The sequence below is a fragment of the Ictidomys tridecemlineatus genome, chromosome 6 (assembly GCF_052094955.1).
Source record: "Ictidomys tridecemlineatus isolate mIctTri1 chromosome 6, mIctTri1.hap1, whole genome shotgun sequence".
Classification (NCBI taxonomy): domain Eukaryota; kingdom Metazoa; phylum Chordata; class Mammalia; order Rodentia; family Sciuridae; genus Ictidomys; species Ictidomys tridecemlineatus.
The window spans coordinates 14,632,720-14,654,919 of NC_135482.1; the positions used below are offsets into that span (position 1 = coordinate 14,632,720).

A 22,200-nucleotide genomic window follows, 5' to 3' on the forward strand; every position below is an offset into this window, starting at 1 on the left:
GGCCTCAGGATCTGCATTTTAACCATCCTCCCAGGGAACTCCTACCGGAGAGTTCTAGATTATTGTCTGCCGCTGCCTGCCATGTGGCAGTGAGGGAGGTGGTGGGGGAGGGCCGGGGGCTGGGTTTTAATTCTTACCTGCATTTGCTGCCGTCGCCACGTAGGGAGTAGTAAACCCTCGGTTTTGTGGGAAACTGAGGCCTGCGAGGTTTGGGCTTGCCAGAAGCCACCAGCCAGGACAGTCTGAGCCTTGCCTCTGGCCTCTGCTTCCCCTGCCTCTGCCCCACGTGCACAGCAGCCACTGTGGGAGAGAGTGCCCGGGAGGCTGCTGAGCAGGTGGGTTTGGGGGATCATTCACAAAAGGAAAGTCTGCCAACCCCACAGAGGAGGCCCGGCTGGTTTCGGTTAACAAGAGGTGGGCACTGGCCAGGCCAAGTGTGCCTCTGAAGCAGGCGGCACCAGGGGCTAATTCACAGGGCCGCAGCCAGCCCTGCTGCTGCGTCGTAAGGTTGAAACATTAAACTATAGGGTGGCCTTATTTAAAAGCAGACCATTTTATAAGGCACACGGTGCCGTCTAGACTTGGGAACATTTATGGAAGTGGCCGCGCCGGTCGGGCTCCAGCACCTGCCTCCCTGCCGCAGCCTGGCTGTGTGTGGGAACGAGGTGGATGGCTTTGGGGTGGGGCGGGATTTCAGACATTTGGTAATCTCTTCCTGCTGAGCCCTTTCCTTACTTCCGTTTTTCTTTGTAGATGTGAGAGTGGGAAAACAGGAGCGGGGTTTCCTCCACTGTGCGGGGCCGGCGTCTGCACCTTTCTTTGGTAGCCCCTGGCCATTTGTGCTTATTGCACAAAAGGACCCTGGCCTCTCCCCCGTCTCCCACCTGGAGGGCTGGGGCTGAGACAAACTGCTCCCTCCATGTAGGGTGTGTCTGGCACAAGGCGGGTGCTCACAGGGAGCAAGGGGTGCCCCGTCCCTGACTGTCGAGGCTGAGTGGGTGTCTTGGGGCAGGCTTTTGATTCTGAGCAGTGACCCTCTGTTTCCCCAGAAGGAGATGGGGGAGGTGGTCCTGGGGCTGCTCTCCCTCCAGCCTGGCCTGGGCCTCATGGGTCATGGTGCCCATCGTGGTCCAGCTGTTCAGAGCTTGGTTGTTTAAATTCGGAGGACTGAGATCAGCTTGTCCTTTATGAAATTGGGGAATGAATGTGGTCTCTGTGCCTAAGACTTCCACTTGCTGTCCCTTGAGGAATGAGGAGGAGGAAAGGAAGAAAGGAAGGGACACTCCCCGCTAGGTCAAAAAATGAACCCTGGCCCAGGCTTGTTCTTAAGCACCTGGCCTGCAGTCCCAACAGGGATCAGTGAGGCAGGCACTGTTGCTGTTTACTTGATGAATGAGGAAAACGGGTGCACAGAGAGGTTGTGTAACCTGCCCAAGGTCCTAGAGCTAGAGAATGGTTTTAGTTAGCCAGCCCTCAAGAGCCATAGTCCTAGCCATTAGGCTGTACTGCCTCTCAGTGTGCTGGCTCGGTTTATCCCTCGGTTCTGTGAAGCAGGAGCTACATTTGCAGATCGCCTTCCAACCCTCTGAACATGTCTGAACCTTTGTTAGCTCTCGGGTCCCGCAGAAACAGGCTCCATATGCTGCAAACACACAGAGAAGAAAGGTAATTTTACCTGGTGTCAAATGCTCTGAAGAAGATAGAATGGGAAGGATGCAGAGAGAGGGCGGTGGGGTGAGAGGGGTCAGGAGGGCCCCCCCCCCCAGGTGGCAGGAGGATGAACCTTGCATGACAAAGGCTGCAAAGATCACAGTGTTTGCACCGCCTGTCACAGGTCAGGTGCTTAATGTCAGGCTGGCTGTTAGGATTTGTCACTGAGTCCTTGGTTTGCCACTCCTGGCTGGCTGCCCTCAGGTGGGTCCTGCGTGGCTCTTGGGAGTGAACCAAGTCTTTTCCCTCCAGCCTTGGCCGTGGCAGGGTTCTGAGTGGCTTTCTAGCAGTGGTCTCTTCCTAGGCTACAACTACCCCTTTGAAAGGGGAGCAGAATGAGCCCTCTGACGTTTTCGTTGTAGGGAGAGGGCAGCTTTTGTGGAGGGTCGGCCGCTGTGGTTATTAACATTTGTGGAGCGCTTTTAGTGACCGCAGTGCTGAGTGGAATTTGATTAGAATGTGGGCACTTTCCTTTTCATACCCAGCTAGAAGCATCTCCCGGGTAATTGCACTGTGAGACCATCACCCCTCGCTCTCCACCGTCAGCGGGGATTTGACCGTGGGCTCATTTTCTTAACGCTAGAATGTCCCTACCCTCCCCTGACCCTGGATGGTGAAAGAATTTATTCTCATTGTAATTTGACAATAGGGCCTCCTGGAGGCCAAGTTCAGCTTGCTGCATAATCAAAGGGGGTGGTTTCTACCCTTGGCCCATCTTTAGTTTATGGAGGAATGTCGGAGTTGGTCCAGCAGCCACCCACATCCTCCCCAGCCTGTGTGTGTTCACTGTCTGCTTCCTCCGAGAGCAAACTCCCAGGATGCAGGCCTCACTCAGACAAAATAAAGCCTTCCAGTCATGTCTTCGCGTTTGACGTCAGCAGAGGCGGCTTTTCTTGCTGCATGCCGAATGGGGCTCTGGTGAGGGCCTGGGGTAGCGCTGAGCCTGGCACCGTCGTGAAAAGGGACCTTTAAGCCGGACGGCTCATTCATGTCTCTGCAGCTCCCTTAGCCAGCCACGGGGTCCAGCCAGGATGGTGCTTCCCCTGGGTGCCAGCAGGGTGTCCTGGGCTTCATGTGTGCTTTTTCCATGCCTTGATTGCCCTTGTAGATAGGACGGCAGAGGAATCCGAAATCATCTTGCTGGCATGCCTGTCTTGGCAGTAGTAGTTTACAGGGCGCGGGGGTCCCTTCTTTTTTTGCCCCAATTTCACTATCCACCATGAACCCCACTTCCTCCTTTCTCCTCTCCTCTCCTTCCCTTGCTCTCTGCCTGCACTAAGGGTTTTCTCAGGTCTACTACGTGCCAAGTTCACAGGGTAAGGACTGGCGATAAAGCAAGTGGTGAATAAGATCTCTGCTACTCCAGGGTCCAGAAGAGACCCAGACCCTGCCTTAGTTATAGGGAAGGGACGGTTCGCACACAGTGCAGGGAGCTGCAGGTCGGACTTGTTCTGGGAAAGGTCAGCACATAGCAAAAGCAGCAGCTTCCCAGTTCTCGTAGAGTCACGGATGGACAGACTACAGTTGAGGAGTGTTTGGTTTCCAGCGCCTGGTGGAGAGCTAACCCCTGTCGGAAGTTACAGATGTTCCCAGATATGAATCCATTCCTGCTGTGCTGGACCTGTGGTCTCAACCCTGGGATAGTCAAGGTTTAGCTGCAGCTGCTCATAGAAAGGAGTCCCTTCCTTCCTTCCTTCCTTCCTTCCTTCCTTCCTTCCTTCCTTCCTTCCTTCCTTCCTTCCTTCCAATAGCTCCATCCCTTTGTAAATCAGAGGGAGGGGTGCTACAGGTGAGCTTTGAGGTCACAAGAGGGAGCTAAGGAGGCTTTGGGATGGGGTAGTAGATTGGTGGGGGGCTTCCTTGTTCCCCATGGGTCCCCTCTGCTGTGTATTTTTGCTCCCTTAGAGCCATGGTGGATTATATGACCAACAAGCATGTGTATGAGCAGAGATAAATCCATTGGTAAATGTATTTTTCCCTTACTAGATTCCTGTTTTTAATGCCTTTTGATTTATTTGCTTCTTTTGAGTGATCATTCTGTGCCTTGGCCCTTGGCAGCTCTCTGCAGTTTGGATTCGCAGACTACATTGGCAGAAGGCTTTTGGAATGGACTGGGGCTGGGCAGGGAGACTAGCTGTCACTCTCTTTGTCTCATCCTGATTCGTCCCTTGAGGAGCCCATTTGTCACACCACGTGCAATTGGAGATGCTGGGGCTGGAGGAGGGACATAGGAAGGATCTTGCTATAGGAGTGTTGAGACCCCAAAGTTTGAGGCAGGACTGACCTCCAGATTGGCCTTGGAATAGTGATTTTTTGAATCAGTACCCTGTAAACCAAGCTTGCCTTTCTTCTCTTTTCAAAGAACCCGGATTCCTACACCAAATGCATGGGTCCACGTTAAGCAGCGTCTGCTTTATGAAAAAAAACAACAAAAACAAAACAAAACAACAACAAAAAACTCCTGATCCCAGACCCTAGGCAGTTCAAACTTGATGTTTTCTGTTGCCTGAAGAAGGGTGTTTCTTCTAGAAATGAAAAACCTGATAGGGGGGGTATTTCGAAGCTTTGTTTTGGTGATTGTCAGTTCTGCCAACAAGTAACATCTGTATTTATTTTCCAAACTCCCCCAATGGCTGATTTGCATCTGTTTAGTTCTCTGAATAACATTTCATTTCCTGACTTTATAGGTTGCTATAAAATCCATTCGTAAGGACAAAATTAAGGATGAACAAGACATGGTTCACATCAGACGGGAGATTGAGATAATGTCATCCCTCAACCATCCTCATATCATCAGTATTTATGAAGGTCAGTGGTTTCTTCCTTTCTTTTTTTTTTCACTCCCGTATCAGTTACCATTTCTCATACCATGGGGGCCGCCAAGACTTTTAGGTAATTGCCCTTCTGGGCTGGAGCCAAGTATTTCATGATGCAAAAATAGTCGGCTGTTATCTTTTATTTGGTTACCTTGAACGCAACCAGACACACGCAGGGCGGCTCATTTTGGTCATAAAACATCCCTGGCAGGCACCTTTTTTCCATCTTCCCAGTTCTTTGGCTGTTGCTAGGCAACCCACCTTATTTGAAAACCGGTCTGTAAGACGGCCACGGTTTCTGAAAAATGGCCGTTTGCTGGGTGACCAGGAAAGGTGGACACATCTGCGCTGTCCTTCCCCAGAGCCGATGGTTTTGCTGGTGGCATGAAGAGTTTTTTTCCCAAGTTGGGCTGTTGGCATTACGAATGAACCTAGAGCCGGTCCAGGAAGCACGGGGGAAGAGGATCGGTGTCGCAGATGCTGCAGAAGTGGAGTCCAGATTGTGGTTGGTGTTTACACAAGAGCAGGCTGGGGGAAGGCCTGTAAAAAGCCCGTGCTTCAGTTCGACCCTGTGGTCCTTCCCGGGAAGAAATGGAAAGTATAAACCTCCCACAGCCTGTCATTTTTTTTGTTTTTTTAATATCCGGTAAAGAAATTACACAAGCAGCATGTGTTTATTACAGAAATGCTCAAAGGATAAATGTTAAAATTTAAAAAATAATTTTATTCTAAACTCACAAGGGTAGGTAGTGTGCTACATGAGGGGCAAGTTTTTCACGAACACTCCGTTCTGACCCAATGAGTGGAGTTTGATTGTAATCCTTGCTACAAGTAAAATGTAAAAAAAACAAAAACAAAAACAAAATAATAATAATAATAATAATAATTTTGTTCTAACTTCCAGTTTAGTAAATAACTCTGTGTCTATATTTTAAATCTGTTTTTCTGTATATCAACTGTATGTAGTTTTATCCAAAGTTATATTGTTTATACCATTTTTTAGCTTACCTTTTTTTCATTTGTTATATCACGTTTCTTCCTATGTCAATAAATATTCCCTGTAAGGACATTTTAAAAGGCTTTATAATATTCCATTTAGGGACATACCACAATTTATTGAATCTGATTCCTTTTGCCAACCATTTAAGTTGTTCCAAATTTCTGACTGTTATTGTCCCTGCTGTGCATTATTTTCACTTTCACTTGTGATTATTTTCTTATGAAAAATTCCTAATCTTGAACATATTGAGTCAAAGTGTTTCCTCAGAATATTTTTTATTTTGTGGTGGAGACAGAAAAAGAACGTATTTTTAATTTCTGGTTTGATGATAAGTAGTTATCAGGTAGGGCTAAAAACCAGATGGTAACCTTAAAATTTTCATCTGGTTCCTTGATCTTTTTGTGTTATTATTTTTTTCTGCTGCTTCTATGTATGTTTTTTTATCTAGAAGTCAATGTTGATAATATGTTTTATCCTGATCTTTCAGTAGCTCATTTTTTGGAGCCCCGAGTGATAGCATTTTTCAGGGAGATTTTCATTCAATCATATATTCATTCCACAAACATCTCTTGCAGTGATTCTCAAAGTGTGTTCTCTGGGCCAGCAGCGTCAGCATCGCTTGAGATGATGAGAAATGCATATTCTCAGGCCTTACCTGAGACCTGCTGAAGGGGAGACGGGGGGGGGGGGAGGGGGGGGGTGGGACCAGGCAGTCTCTGCTTTAACAAGTTTGAGAACCATTGGTCTTTCGAGTGTCTACTTCCTGTTACGCTTCCTGTGGGTGAGGTTGCAGATTTAAAGATGAATTTGATATGGATCTCATACTCAAGAAGCAATCAGGCAGGACAGAAAAAGTGTCATGTGACAAGTTTTGGTGGAGCTGTGTGGCATCCCTACTGGGTCCTGAAAGAGAGATTTTTGCTGAAGAATTTGCAAAGCCCACTTGAGTAGCTTTGCCTGGGTAGCATATGCCTGGTGAATGAGTGCAGTTAGAAGTGAGTGGAGATAGAAAATGAGCGCGGGTGTATACATTCTGAGGGTTTTTGCTCTGTGTGGCCTGGTTACCAGAGAAGCCCGGGGCCAGGGTGGGTCCTGCACTCTGTGAGCTCTGTGTGTTTTGAGACTTCTTGGCTTAACACAGGAACCCCTGTATCAGGAGGGCAGAGGTAGCCTTCTTGCAGCGCGAAGCCTCCAGGTTCTTTGTTGGGGAGGCCAACAGTGGTATGGAGGCCAACAGTGGTATGGAGGCCGGCTGTGGTACTGGAGGCCTGGCATGGGGAAGCCTGACTTCTGGAGCAGCCCTGTGCCCTCCTTGGGAACCAGACAGGATGAATGGAGAATAGGAAACCATCCCCTTGCCAAAGGGAAGGCCTAGAGGAACCTTAGTAGAAGAACATTCTATTACCAAGGTTGGATTGGCCTCAGTCCAGCCCCTCTCCCTGCTGGAAACTTTGAGAAGCCCTTGCTTTATAACTTTATAAAGATGGGCTCCTGTGTGAATCGAAGTCATTTGGGTGACTTGAAATAATTTCTTTTGAAGGAAGGAGTGTGGGTCTGGTTTTGTAAAACCCTTCAAGCAGGTTTTAGGGAATCGGAAGAGCTGGGGTTTGCACTTTGGTCGGGCTCGGGTTTCAGGTTCAGATCCTGCACCATGGACCAGATGTTAAGGCCTTGGGCAAGATGGTGGGCCTCAGCAACCACACCCATAAAATGGGAACGACCCCTCTATCCCTGTCATAGAGCTGTTGATAGCATTAAATAGCATGATACATACACTGTTAAGCTAAAGAAAGGTCATCCTGAGGCCCTATGATCATCACATTTCAAGAGCTCAGTAGCCTCCTGTGACTAGTGGCAACCATGTTGGACAGTGTCGATGTAGAACATTCCATCATTGCAGAAAGTTCTTTGGACGGTGCTAGCATATGATGTTTTGTGTGTTATGTGCGTGGGTTTACCTTTTTCCTGGGCAGGAGGCACATAGCTTTTACCCAGAGTCCTAAAGGGATTCCTGGTCTCAAACTGGTTAAAAAGAACTCATAGCTTTCAAGTCTTCCATGAACTGCAAGGACCATCCTAATAAAAGGTGGTTTTTTTTTTTTTTTTTTTTTTTATCGTTGTTCAGAAAACTCCCAGGGATTTAAATGTTAGTTTCTTAGAGATTTCTGGTTTCTGTTCTGTTCCCTTTCCCTTCTCCCACGCAAGTTCTGTTTCTCCCACATCCACTAAATAATTGTGGAGGAGGGCAGCTCCCCTCCCTTCCCCGGGGGTTAGGAGCAGGCGATCGCCAAGGCTGCGATCCAGCTCTCACACCTCTGCCTGTGACCCCACAACCCCCAGCCCCGTGACTTGAGCTGCTTGGCTGCCTGGGTCCCAAGATCGGCCCGAGAGGAGGCTGTGCTTGGCTGGTAGATGTCTGCCTTCTCCTGTCTTCACAGCATCTCCCTCTTGTCAAGGACACCGGTAGATTGTCACAGATTGTGTGCTTGGGCCCCTGCCGAGGACCTCATTCTGACTGAATCACCCCTGTGCAGACTCTGCCTTCAAGCAGAGTCCCCTTCTGAGGCCTGGAGGTCCTGAAGACTGAGGTATTTGGAGGAGGGGACCAGTCAGCCCTCACACTGGGAGTCCCTGGCAGCCTGACTCCCAGCCGACCTTGGCCTTGCCCTGCTGGCTCTGCCGCCAGTCCTGCCTGGCCTTTTCCGTCCTGCCTCCCGGCCCTTTGTGCAGACCTGGGCGTGGCAGGGGCAAGGGTGGTAGCCACAGTGGTGCTGGGACCCGAGTCTGTGAGCTTGTGTGCTGGTCTCCCCGTCACTCACAGAGGCGAGGGAACCTTCACTCGGAGCCTGCTTGGTGACAGGTCCCTCAAGAGCCCGAGCTGAGCGCAGTACTGCATTAATTGGCTTAGTGGAAATCCATGCCAAGCACCTAAGTGGCTGTTTGAACATTAGCCAAGTGAATAGAAGCTATTAAAGAACTTTACAGTTTCTCTTCAGTAAGGACCTTTATAATTAACACACACACACACACACACACACACACACACACAGCAACGGCACGCCTAACCCTTATAGTTAAGAACTGTGGGTTTTCATGAGGGAAAGGCGGTACCAACCAGTGATGTTAGAATATGAGCTCCAGAGAAGAAAGTAATCCATTATTCAAAAATGCCTACTGTGTGCCAGGCCCTACTCTAGGCATTGGGGATATAAAGGCAAATAAAACAAATTCCCATCTTTCTTGGAGCTGATATTCAGGGAGGGGAGACAGGAAGTCATTGAGGTGAATGGATAAGGTGGCGAGGAGAGGTTTTTCCGACGGATTCTTGAGCCAAATGATTTTTGAGCAATTGATGTTGTTTGAGCTGAGTCCTGAATGAAGCAGGGTCTAAGCCTTTGGGAGAGCTGGTCCTTCCCCTCAAAGGGAACGGCATGGTGCAGATGCTCAGAGGAGGGAAGGAGATTGGGTTGGTAGAAAGGACACAGGATCTGTGAGGCGAGGCAGAGGGTGAGGAGGGGTGGAGGAGAGAGGAGGTTGAGGAGGGCCAGATCCTGACCACAGGAACTAAAGAAGTGTGGGTTTAACCCCAGGAATGATAGGAAGCTACGAGGAGGTTTTGAGAAGGAAGTGTCATTTTTAAAAAATTTACACCTTAAAAACAATAATAATAATAGTGAAGAGCTATTGAGCGTGCTAGGAGGTTGCATGTATTGTCACATTTAATATTTTTCTCTTTGAACTATTGACACTCTTGTCTTAGGGAAAGTTAGGCTTAAAGGCAAATTCGTTTTCCAAAGTTACCAATTAATAGTGGTGGATCGGGTTGTTGAATCTGGGGAGCGATGGTCTGAAGCCTGTGCCCCTGATATTAACAGTGATTCCCCATCAGAGAAAAGTATTGTCCCAGAGCCTGTGATGCAAAGAACCCTGATCTGCACAGAGGTTGCTGTCTCATGTATCTGGAGCATTAAGCCCAGCTTTGTAAGTATTTTAGAAAACATTTCTGCCAAGATTCGGGAAGAATCTTGTGGTCTACATCCCGTAAACTCATAGGTTCAGTGTTTTCTAAAGTGCGCAACATCAAGAAAATGTAAGTTCTGTCTATATCATTCTCATTACCCGCAGGCTCAACAAACCCGTGACTTGACTGATTCAACTCTGCTCACTCACTGGATCTCAAAAACTGTGTCTTTGTCAAAGCAGACCCAGGGGTGAAGGTGATTAACCCTCAGATTTTGTCAACTAACAGGAGAGGATAGACATACACCCTCCGCGGTGTGCTAGGGTACCCTCATCAGGAGGAAAAAAAGAAGTCTCAGCAGCAGCGTCTCTGGGGTGGACCCTGGTTCCCTTCAAAGAAATTCCGCTCCCTCAGCAGGGAGGTAATTGACAATATGAAAAAAAAAAAACAAAACAGTGCAAAGGAAGTGCCCTCCAGAGCGTTGGACTTGGTTGCCTGGGATGGAAGAGATAAAAATGGTTTTGCCTGAGGTTCTGATTTCAGGACAGAGTTTAAACATCAAAGACACATTGTCTCACACATTTCCCCTTTGAAACCTTAGAAGATCCAAGGGAACATCTCTGCTGCCCAGCGCTTTAGGGACACTGCGAATCCCATCTGCTAACAGCCCTGCATATAAGAGCAAAGGGGGGGGGGCTTCACTTGTCTACCCGTGGTGTGGTCTTGCTTTCTGGAAATCTCTTCCTGGCCCTGAGAGATTATGTCTCTAATTGACTGTTTGCTTTGTGATAGGCTGCAACTGGGTGATCCTTTCCTCACTTCTCCTATCTGAAGTAAGGGTGGTCCTGGCTTCTGGGACCCGGTAGGAAGCCTATTTGGCATTTATTAGCTGTGCTCATTCTCTTTGTTGGAAGAGTTTCTCAAACTGAGGGAAAAAAAAAATGAAGCAGACAAACAGATATGCCTCCTTTGGTCAATTTCATGCCCTCGCCCACCTGCCCTGGGAGCCTTACACATGCTGCCCGTGAGAAGGTGTGAGTCTGTATTCTCAAGGAGTCTCGGAATTCCTAGGCACTTTGGATGCATTTACTATCAGTGAAAAGTTTCTTCTATCTTTGTAGAAATTGAATTAAAATATAGGAGATAGATATCACTCTTGTTTCCTGTTGAAAATTTCTCCTGTAAAAATCCATGAGAGCAGAGGAGAAATCAAGAGACAGGCTCTGTGGAGGAGCCATAGCACCTACTGTGTGCCACAGGCCCCCTAACCTGTGCTTGTTAAGGTGTTTGTGTAAGATAGGTCCTCAGGATCCAGCAGAGGTCTAGGAGTCAGAAGGTGCTGCTGTGCCATGCCCTGCTCTTGGAAAGTCAGCCCTGAGAATGGCAGGACCCTGGTAAACTGCCTGGGGTTGCATTTGGACAGTATTCTCAAAGGACAGAGGTCCAGCAGCATCAACATCAGCTGCGCCTGGCCTCGATGTCCTGAATCAGAATCTCTGGGTGTGGGAGCCCAAGGGGTGGGCTCAGCCCTTGGAGAGCATTCTGACGCACTCATAGAGAGAAACCCCTCCTTAGAAAGCCAGAGACCAAAGCAAGGCGGCTTTTGCTTGCATCAGTTATTTGGAAATGCTGACATTGGAAGCAGGCTTTGTTGTGCAATCTGGGGTGTTCAGGCAGAAAGACTTGCAAGCAGGTCCTGATGTGGGCTCTTTGGAAGGCAGGGGATGGTCAAGTTGCTCGAACAAGATCAGTGGTCAGGAATACTCTCCACCACTCTCATTCGCTCATTCACTTAGTCATTCATTCATTCACTCAGTCATTTGTTTTGAAAATATTATATTGAGCACTTATGTTCTAAGCACTCACTTCAGCAAGTATAAAATTTACCAGTCAAATAGGCTTAGGTTTAACTAAGCCCTCTGAGGCTTAGTCCCTTTGTCTATAAAATGGGCCAATATCTGGCTACTCCAGGATTAAATGAACTAGCTAATAACATTGCTAAGCACAATGCTGGGATTATTAGTAAATGGTATCAGTTAATCCTGATGAAATGTTTTGGGGTCCATGAGTCGTCCTTTCTGGCTAGAGCCGAAAGTTCTCTTGGGAGGTGGTAGGAGAGAAGGCTGGGGCCAGATCACCCAGATTCGTGATTCTCGGGTGCCGGATGCACTTGGGAACTTCACGAGGAGTTTGTAAGAGATGCTGATGCCTGGGCCTCATCCCTATGGATTTCAACTTAATTGGCCCGACCAAGAAATATGGACTTAATCCCGTGAGCTAGGGGAAAGGAGGAGCCCTGTTCTAGAAACTTGTCTTGGTCTGATCATTTGTCATGAGCGAATTCCAGAGAAGCACACATGTCTGGCAGCGGCCACCAAGGAGCAGGGAGTGATACCTCTGGGCCTGGGTTCACTTGGCCATTGGGTTGCTGCCCTCATCAGGGACCCAGAGCCCCATGAAACAGTTTGTTGAACTTGGCAAGGTGGTGTGTCGCGCTTATTATGTTTACTCTTTGGAACCCATGGCGAATGGCTGAGCGTTGGAGCACTCTCGAGCTCTGCTGCCAGATTCCCGAGTCCCACATGACGTCCTGCAACTGGACCCAAATTAAAGACTCGCCCCTGTTAGCCCCACAGAGCTCTCTTCACTTCTCGTCGTAGGAACCGGCTCTTCAGCTCTGAGTCTGTCCAGCCACGTCTCTAATGAGTTTCCTATTAAGTTAGCTATTTGACCTTCGAGTGTATTATTTTCATTGTTTTCATTTGATTACACCCAAGTCATTTTTCCAGGGGCCGGAGATTAGAAATAAAATAACCCCAAACTAATGCTACTCCCTGGCTGTCCAGCCTCACCCTCCTGGGTTTCCTGGAATTCAGTATTTTCTAGTGCCTTAAATAATACCACTTGTACTTGAAGCTCATTTTTAAAGAAAAAAAAAAAGATTGCATTTAATAAAGGGTATTCTGAAATGGACTGGGTGGCTGGCCTGATTTGCTTAGGAAGAGGACAAGCATGTATTTAGGAGGTTCACAGAATACCTGAGAGGGGCCTCCACAGGGACCAGGCACAACAGGGATTTGGGAATTAAAGGGGAGATGGGATTTGATGACCTGTCACTTCATTAGAAAGTCTGAGATTCTTGATGAGGGGGATTTGTGCTTCCCCCGGGCCTCCCTGATTCCTGACAGTGGGCCTATCTGACGGGTTGATATCTGTGCTGTAGACAGCACTGAGGCCCTGGGGTGGACACCTGCGGTTTGGACAGGACTGGGGATTGAAGCAGGTTCCTGGTTAAGGAGCCGGTCCTGCCTTTACCTCGGCCTCTGGGGTGGGCCACGCCAGTCCTTTGACATCTGTGCACCCTGGCTCACCATCTTTGCCGTTTCCCGCTTCCTTCTGTGGGCGCCCATCCACCTCGAGGGCCCCAGTGCAGTCTCAGGTGTGGATTCTGCCACTGCAGATCCGTGCTCCTGGCTCGGGTCCAGCACGTCCTCATTTGTTCCGCTTGCTCAAACTGAGACGTGCTGCCTAACGGTGGCAATACTTTGGATTCTTGCTGCCTGCTCTGTGCCGCCACCATCCTCAACAAGGACGACACGAAATAGAGTCTTTGTTTTAGCCAGTGAAGACACGAAAGCACAGAAAACGCCAAGTCAGATGCCCACGTGACCCGGCGGGTAAGTGGCAGAGCTGGATTTGACCCCACATAGCCCGGCTCCATGACCAGGCCCCTAACTCAGTGAGGAGGGCTAGAATTTAGAGTTGACAAGACTGTCCTCAGAATGGCTGAGCTGGATGTGATGGGTCAAGCGGGTGGGTGGCCGAATCAGGAGGCCACGATGAAGATAGGCCTGGCTTTTCCACCTGGGCCAGGTGGTTGGGGGTAAGACCACCCTCCTCCCCCCACGCAAAGCCCTCTGCTGGGGCTTCCAGGGGGGAAAGTGAGGCTGTCCGCACCGAGGGATTTTGACCCTGTGGCTGTGGGAATTGGGCATGCGTACTGTTTTCAGAAGTTCCCTTCATCGGGTTCAAGAGCCCTTGCTCCAGCCTGGGGTAGTCGTGGGAGGTTCTGATTAATTTGCGGGGACCCTCTGGGTTCAGGATTGTACCAGTGAGCGTGGGTGCTTGCAAGAGATTGGGGGGAGGAGAGAAGAGCTCTAGAGAGGGACAGAGAAAGACAGGGAATGATACCTGGATGGTTGTGGAAGGACTGTGGGGTCCAGTGGCCAGGCCAGTGTGGTGCCCTTGAGTCCCCTCTTCCTTACAAACCCTGTCTGTATGCTGGCCAGGTCCCCTCCTTCCCAGGATTTGTGACTGGGAACCCGCACAGCGTGGACAGTCTTAGCGGGAATGAATGACCTTAGCCACTCTTCGGCTTCCCCTCTTCCACGGGAGCCTCTACCCTCGCTTTCCCTTCCTTCATGGAGTCTGTTGTTGGTGGTGTGTGGCCCTGTTGGCCGTGGTTCTTCTTGGGCATGCCTGACAACATCCAGGAAGAGTTTAAGAAAAGACAACAAGTGAACAACAACAAAAAAAAGCCCTCCATTGTGCAAACCAGGAATCCCAGTGACCCAACTCTGAGCCCCTCGTTGACCGCGGTGGAACTTGTAGTCTAGATGAATTTTCTTGGTAGGCTGCCGTGGTGGGCTTCCTGGCTCCAGAAGTCAGAGGACCATCGTATGAAACCGTGAGTTCCTGAGATGTTTGAGACTGAGTTGTGGCGAGGAGACGTTGGAGGATTAGCTTCTGCGTTGGGTGATTGACTTAATGAGCTTGCAGACAGCTCCTTCTAGGAAAGATCCCTCTGTTTCCGAGGTGAAGATAAGCTTCGTTCAGTGAGGATCTTCCTTGCCTTTAGAAAGAAGTTCTGTCCAAGAACTAGGGCAGCAAGAACGACACTGCTGCCCCATGGCTGGAAGAGCATCTTGGAACTAATTTCGGAGATAGAAAGGAAAGCCGAGAGGAAAATTCTGACTGGTTCTCTCTTAGGTCTCTGGTGTTTTTGTTTAAAACCAACAAACGAATAATCTTCCTCCCTTGAGGTTCCATGTATACCAGACAGCAGCGGTCCTCCGTTTCCACAGAAGGAAATCCTCCATTTTCCAGAACCTACTCTTCTCGAGCATCCCATACCTTGGTCCGCACTGTCCCCTCCTTTCCTGCTGAAAGGCCTGACGTGCTTTGCTCTCGAGTCGCCAGTGGATGGTTAAAAACCCCAAGATCTCCTCACTCATCAGCCTGTCTCCCGGGCCAGGTCGTTGTTTTTATAATACCCATTTTTCTCCAGTTATACAAGTTGTGTTATTAACCCCGAGGGCAGCAGTCGGGAGTCGTTAGGAGCCGGGTAATTAGCGTGGTTGTGAAAGCCAGGCCATCAGAAGGTAGAACTGGACTGTCAGAGGGAACGTCTGATGAAATTCAGAGTTAATTTGGAGAGGCAGCTGTCGCTATAGCAACCAAGCCCCACTCTCCCTTGAAATGGAAAATAAACAGAAAACATGAAAAGTACTTCAAATTGGTGTCTGGGAAGAAGGAAGGCCCTTCTATAGAGGAAAAGGGCGAGCGTTTGGGTATTTCGTGATCTGCTGCAACAATGGTCAGATTATCTCGTTAGAGCAAAACCCGGGTCATTTCGGATGGCTCGGCTCCATGCCCGCTTTTTCAAGGCATCTTTGGGCTCATTTCGCTGATGTTTCTCTCTGGTCATCGAGGTGCTAAAAGTCTGAGCCCCGCAGGTTAGCTTTTGGATGATTTTTTTTGTAAGTTCTAGTTCAACTGGACTCAGCCCAAAAGTCTGCCAGCAGTAGAATGGATAAATAAACCTGAGTTTAGCTCACAATGGCGTTCTCTATCTCAGTGAGAATAGATCATCTTCAGCTTCAGGACAACATGGATTATTCTCTCAAACGTTATGTTGAGCTATTGAATCCAGACGCAAAGATATATATACACACACTACGTGTTGCATTTTTTTTTTTAAAAGAACTTCAAACGTAGCAAAACATCCATGATATTGGCTTATGTTCAGCATATCCAGACTGTTGGCTTATTTTCATCCCTGGGGAGGGGAGATGGTTAGTGACAGAAAGAGGACATAGCCAGGGGTTGGTAGGGTGCTGGCACTGTTGTTTCTTGATGTGAGTGCTGGTTCTGTGTTTATAAAGTAGGGATAGTATTGATAGAAGTTGAGTATCCAACAATCTAAAATCCAAACTGCCCCAGAATCCAAAACTTTCTAAGCACCAACATAACTCCATACATAGAAAATTCTATACCATGAAACTTTGTTTCATGCACATAACCATTAAAAATATTGCCTAAAATTACCTTCAGGCTTTATTTATAAAGTGTGTATAAAACACAAATAAATTTCATGTTTAGACTCGGGTCCCATCCAATTACGTATATGCAAATATTCCAAAATCTGAAAAAATCTGAAACGCCTTCTGTCCCAGGCATTTCAGGTGAGAGAAACTCAGCCTGGACCTGTTTCATAGGGGTCATTGTGAGGGCTGAACACTTGAGACCATGGCTTGCAGTCCTTGTTCACTAACAGTTGATTGTGTGTTTAGGGAAGGAGGTTCGCTGCCTGGGGATCTGGGAAGAAGTGACCCTTGGACTGTTTCATAGGTCCAGGATCCTGCATGCTTCCTGGCTCTCGCCTCCATCTCTCTGATCATTCTGGGCAGTGTTTGGTCATCTGACTGCCCTGGGGCTCCTGGTGGGCACTGAGGCCTCCCTGTTCCATTCATAGACCCTTCTTCCCCTTCTTCTTTGGCACCTGCCAGCGGCTGGGCGCGCTCCGCTTGTTCCCTTCCTCTTGCCGCCCCTTCCCCCTGACTGGTCTTCCCTCCCTCTCTCAACCTGGCAAAGCCTTCTCTTATTATCCCCAATGCCATCCACATAGTAGGTGCTTTGCAAAACTTTGTTGCTTTACCCAAACCCAGGGCAGCGCCCCACATGGACCTGGCCTGGTGCCGTGGCTAATTCTGGCTGGGCCAAGTTTCTATTCAGGGCCCTGAGTCTCCTGGTAGGCCTGGCATGTCGAGGGCCACAGTTTTCCTTACCATTCTGGAGCCGCTGGGCTTCTGGGTAAAACTGTCTGGCCAAGAGACACAGGCTTTCATTTTTTAGAAAGGAAACCCTTCCCAACTGGTGGAAAATAAGCTTTTGCTTAGTGACTAATAACATAAACACAGACAAGATTTCTGGGCTTATAAATAACCAGTTGTAAAAGTGCCCAAGGGAAGCAGCCCATTTCTCCAGAAGAATGGCCGAGAGTGTTCCTACCACCTCGCCGATAGTGACCTTAACCGTGGGCAAGGAGCCCTGGGCTGAGGGTGCGGAAGCTGGTCATTCTTCAGGGCGAATTCCCAAGGCCTTGCTCTTATAAATTATATATCCTAGACTTCTGGAAAAATAATAGGTGACCGCGACGTTCCTTCCTGCTTGAAAAACCTTGTTTTTCTGTGGCAGCCATAACCCGTTTTAAAGAGCCTTGCGGTCGGGGAGAGGAAGATCTTAGGGATTTTGTTCTGCCGTAGCTGCCCAAGAGGCAGGTGAAGTATGATGGGGATGGCTTCCATTGACGGAGCACCAGTTTGGGAGGCGCCATGCTGAAGACAGACTCATTGAGTCCCCCTAGGACCATATTTGGAAATCATTAACCTCATTGATCTGATGAGGAGAAGTCAGAGGAATTGATGTGCATGAAGAATAATATAGAGGCCAAGAGCTTGGAGTCCGCAGTCAGCCTGCTGGGGCCCAATCCTGGTGCTGGCTGAGCTCTCTGGAGCTGTGCCCATCAGTCATTAGCCTAACTGCCCCCAAGGGTGGCGATCTATACTCCAAGGAGACTCAGAGGACCACACCTAGGTGGCAGAACTCATGTCAAACGTTTATTAGCATGGGGCCTGTGCATAGTAGGGCTACAACACATGTTGCTATTATCAAGAAGGAACTCAAGAAGCTTCACCTCTGACTCCACACACCTCCAAGTCTAGAATTCTTACTTGCATTTAGCTCGTGGAGGTTGCCTTCAGGACCGTGGCCTTGAGACTTGGATTGCTTCCTATGAGCCCAGGTGAGGGGTGAGAGATGCTGTCCCAGAGCCAGGCCGGACCTGGTGGGGAGTTCTCTGACGGGGTTGCCAGTGCATTACATTGAGGGGCTAATTTTATCACTCAGATGCCACCTGCTTCTCACAATGGCTCCTGACTAGGTTTTCAGGGTGTCAGTAGGAATACCGAGTGGCCCAGTTGACCAGCCGAGGTTCAGTTAAGGAAACCAGACTGGGAGAGGGCAGCAAGGATCAGCATTTTATTTGTGTTTGACCCCGGAATCTTCTTTGCCCAGGAGATCTTACAGAAGCCGTGCTCCAGGGCATGTGCACGTGAAGCTATTCCTCAGCTTCCTCACCATGCAGCCCGTAGAGAGAAAGGCTGGAGACTAGTGAGGATGGGCTGGGGTGGTGAGCAGGACTCTTGTACAGGTGGGACCATGGGACTTGATGGAACCTGTTTCCTAGGGGGTTACCATCCTATTGAGCTGTCCTGAACTAGACTGTGCTTATGTCTGCTTGATGCCTAGCCAGCCTGCTGGATAGGAAGGAGCCCAGTCCCCGAAACAGCCCCAGGGTCTACACTAGGCTGTGGCCTCCACCTCCCGGTGACAGTCACCAAGGGGCCAATGATGACTTTGGCCCCTTTAAGGATGCGCAAGGACGGGAGCCATAGAGCCCTTGTTTATTTTCCGGTCAAAGTCTTTCCCTCTTTCTACATTTCCTGCCTTTTTAGAATGAGAAAACCGGCTGCCTTCTCTGGGGCACCTCACTCCGTCATTTTTAGAGCCTGATGCACACGTCCGAGGCAGCCTTTCCCGTTTCCAGAGTTTATTGTTAATGGAAAGTGCACACTAGGCTGAAAGCCTGGCAGGAGCCGAAGCTGCAGGGTACAGCGGGGCCAGCAGTCGCCAGAGCAGCCGGTTGTATCTGGCCGCGCCCTCCTCCTCCTCCTGCCTGCCTCTCCCCCCTTCATTTTATCATAGAGGTGGCTGGACTTAGAGGAGCCAAGAAGGAACCGCAGGGGCCTGAGCTTCTAGCAACCAGTGACAAGTGTGGGTGGAAGGAGACCCAGGCCTGGGACACAATCCAGTTCAAGTCAGTTGTTCATTGTGTGTGTGTGTGTGTGTGTGTGTGTGTGTGTGTGTGTGTGTGTATGTGTGTGTGTGTGTATGTGTCTGTCTCAGTGCCAGGTGCTGGGGATGCAATACCACTAATACCAACAATAATAGCTCACATTACTGAGAGCCTCCTGTAGGTTCAGGTTTTGTTCTGAGCATCAAACATAGCTGGTCTCAATAGGATCCTCCCAACAGTTCTAAGAAGTGCTGACTAATGTTATTCCTATTTTATAGTGGCCTAGCCTGAGGCTCAGAGAGGAGAAGCAACTTGCTCAGAGTCCCACAGCCAGTCAGAGGCAGAGCCAGAATCCTTCTTAGGAGTATCCGATTCCCAAACTACAGGTTTTAGCTCTCTCAGGCCAGGTTCACAGTCTAGGGGGAGGCATTTCCCAGAAAATAATTGAGCATGCTTTGAAAGTGCTAGGGGGTGGGTGTCTGCTAGGCAGAGTAAGAGGCGGAAGGAGGCCTGGCGGAAGGCACATTTGAGTGCAGTCTTGATGGATGAGTTGGAGTTTACCTGCAGGGAAGACAGGTAGAGGGAAGGCCAAGGGCAGAGTGGGAAATAGCTCAGAGTGTGTGTGTGTGTGTGCGTGTGTGTGCGTGCACGTCTGTGTGTCTGAGCAATTGGTTATGCATTGGCATGTGTGGGGGCCCTGATGGGAATAGCAGAAGTTGATGAGGTGGAGGAACATAGGCTGAGGTCCTTCAGGGAGGGTCTTGGGTACCCCACAATATTATACCACATCCCTCGTGAGTGATGGATCTCAAAACCATTGTTATTTCTCTTGCCGTGGCTCCGAGGACATCTTGGGTGGAACCCAGAGCACAGAGCAGGTAGCAAGGTGGAGGTGGTGCTGAGACCTAGAGCCTGGCCTTCCCTCTGCCCCCCTGCATTGGTCTTGGATGTCTGCCTGGAACCCTCAGCTTGAATGTGACTGCTGGAGAGCCCCAGAGCAGCATTTACAGACATTGGGGGAGGGGCTGACTGTGGTGGTGAGGAGGTTGGGAGAGAAGGGCCAGAGCTAGAGGCAGGGACCCGGCTCAGGGGCATCCCAGATTGTGGCTCTATGGCTCCCGTCCTTGCCAGGAGCCAGAGCCAGCCTGATTCCGCCAGCGCCCGCCAAGTATCATAACCTCCACGGGCCTCAGTTTCCTTGTTTTTCAAATGGCAAAATGACAGATACTTCCCACGAGCTCACCACGAGGTTCAAATGAGTTTGGGCAGGTCCTCAAAACTTACACGAGCCCGGTGCACAGTGAGCACAACGTGATTATTTTCTGTTGTCCAAAGACCAGTTATGAAGTTGAAGTTTATCCATTAAATAAAAATTAGGGCTGGGGTGTAGCTCAGTTGTAGCTCAGTGTAGCACTTACCTAGCATGAGGCGAGGCCCCAGGTTTGATCCTCAGCACCATATCAAATCAAATAAAATAAAGGTTCAATTCTTAAAAAACTTACTTGGCCCTATAGTATGGCAGAAAGATAGACCAACCCTCGTTACGTTCAGGTGGGAGAAATACACAGAAAGGATGTGAAATAGGGGTCAGAGGGGCCCATCGGGTAACACAGGACTCAGTGACGTCCCCATTGAGCAACTTTGGGTTTTATTTTGAATGAGAAGGGAAATCCAGATGGTTTTGAGCAAAGAGAGGACAAGATTGACTACCTGTTTAGAGGTGAGGGTAGGCGTCAGATCCAGCGCCCGGTCCTTGTGGAGGGGCTGGTGGGTGACAGCTGTGTGTTTATTATCCCCTCTGCACACAGCAGAGCTCCGCTGGTGGGAGGGGGTTGTGAGGAATGATCTTGGCAACGGTGATGTTGGTGTCTTCAGAAAAGAACCACCTTTCCCTGGATGCTGCGAAGGCGTGTCCGCTGACGCAGAGAAGTCTGTTGTCCACCCGGCTGGGGCGTGGGATGCGCTGGTTTATGTCCTGACCCCTTGATCGCTGTTTGGCTGGCTTCACCCCCATCAGCGACATCTCCGCCGTCCCCTCTCTCTCTCACTTGGCGGTCACAAGTGGGCTTGCTGGATAAACGGGGTATTTATTTATCGCTTTTCCCCCCACTGCAGTGTTTGAGAACAAAGATAAGATTGTGATCATCATGGAATATGCCAGCAAAGGGGAGCTGTACGATTACATCAGCGAGCGGAGACGCCTGAGCGAGAGGGAGACCAGACACTTCTTCCGGCAGATCGTCTCAGCTGTGCACTATTGTCACAAGGTACGGCCCAGCCTGACCGTCAGCTAGGGCCACGCAGGGCCCTGTGGATGTGTGATTCTTACCAGATGATACAAGCGATACCTGTTCATTGTGATATAAGAAGAAAATCATGGCTATTCAAACTCCCCGCTCTAGACCTCTCTTGGCTGCCTGGAAAGGCACCCACGATCCGGTCTTCCCGTGCTCCGTGTTTTATTCTTAGGTGCCCTTGGGAAGCACCGCTGACGCTGTTTTCATTATTTGAAGTGTGTGAACACTTGGATTCTGTATGAATGGGGCTTTCTTATGTCTCATTAGGAAAGCCAAGAATGTTACAATGTAAACCAAACAGCTCCCAGGGTTCGGAACCAAACAAAAGCAGGCACCTTGTATTCCATCGTCCTCCTCCCGGAGACGTGGTTTTGAGCATTTCCGAGTTCAGGATGCCTCCCTGAAGGCTTGGATCAGGACAAGGTTAGCAGAAAAACACGTTGTCATTCCTCTCCAGTCAGTGCTTTCGGAGATATTAGGAAATGTCACAAGGAAAAGAAAACAAGCAGCCGAGATCCTACTATAAACAGGGCAGCCGGTGTGCTCCTGAGCGCGGCTTCTGCTGCACACGTCCCTCCTGCGGAATGATGCTCAGCTCCTGCTCCCTGAGCTTTATCCACACAGCTCCCTAGAGGACAGTTGGATCTATTGCCAAACGGCCCATTCCCATCTTTCGGCTGGTTCTGTGTCACTGCAGTTCAGCTTCCAGCCTTGCCAGTGTGCCCGACGGGAAGCTCGCACAGTGTGGCAGTGTGACCCGCTTAGGTGAGGCCAGTGTCTCCATTGGTCTGCTCTGTGGTTCACCTTTCACCTGCCCCAAGTCCTGCTAAGCCCAGAGGGACTGCCTCCCTCCACCCTCCCAGCTCTGTAGGAAGTACCCGTGGTCCTCAGGGCAGGTCTCCATCACTTTCATGGGTCAGAGGACCTTGGCCCAAGCGCCTTTCCAGCGGGGGATGCACACAGACAGGCGCGGCCCGGGAGCCCCGCACTCGGAGCTGCGGGCAGACGGCTCTGCGCCTTCCCTGGGAATCCCGTCTCAGACAGACGTGGTCTGTGCTGCCCGGGACGTGAGGCTTTCACATAGCGGAATTACATTCCGACAAAGAATCCCCCTGCTGGTTTACAGGCGCTGGGGGAGAATGGATTCCAGTCATTTTTCCCTTAACCACACAGCAAGTGACTAATGCTCTCCTGTCCCTGTCGCTGGCAGGGGGAGCGTCATGACAGCAAGAGCAGCCTTGAAAGATGGAGGTGCAGACCACCGGGCGGGCGCCCCTCTT

The 22,200-nt window shown here is 49.7% G+C and overlaps 1 protein-coding gene across 2 annotated transcripts in view; it reads left to right on the forward strand.

The window, feature by feature from the left end:
- Positions 1 to 22,200, forward strand: part of Nuak1 (NUAK family kinase 1) — a 67,276-nt gene that overhangs the window by 25,261 nt on the left and 19,815 nt on the right. For both annotated transcript variants that reach the window (XM_005322450.4, XM_078052900.1), the window contains exons 2-3: positions 4,398 to 4,518; positions 20,739 to 20,890. In XM_005322450.4, the coding sequence (XP_005322507.2) occupies positions 4,398 to 4,518; positions 20,739 to 20,890 (273 nt within the window). The remainder of the gene's footprint in view (positions 1 to 4,397; positions 4,519 to 20,738; positions 20,891 to 22,200) is intronic.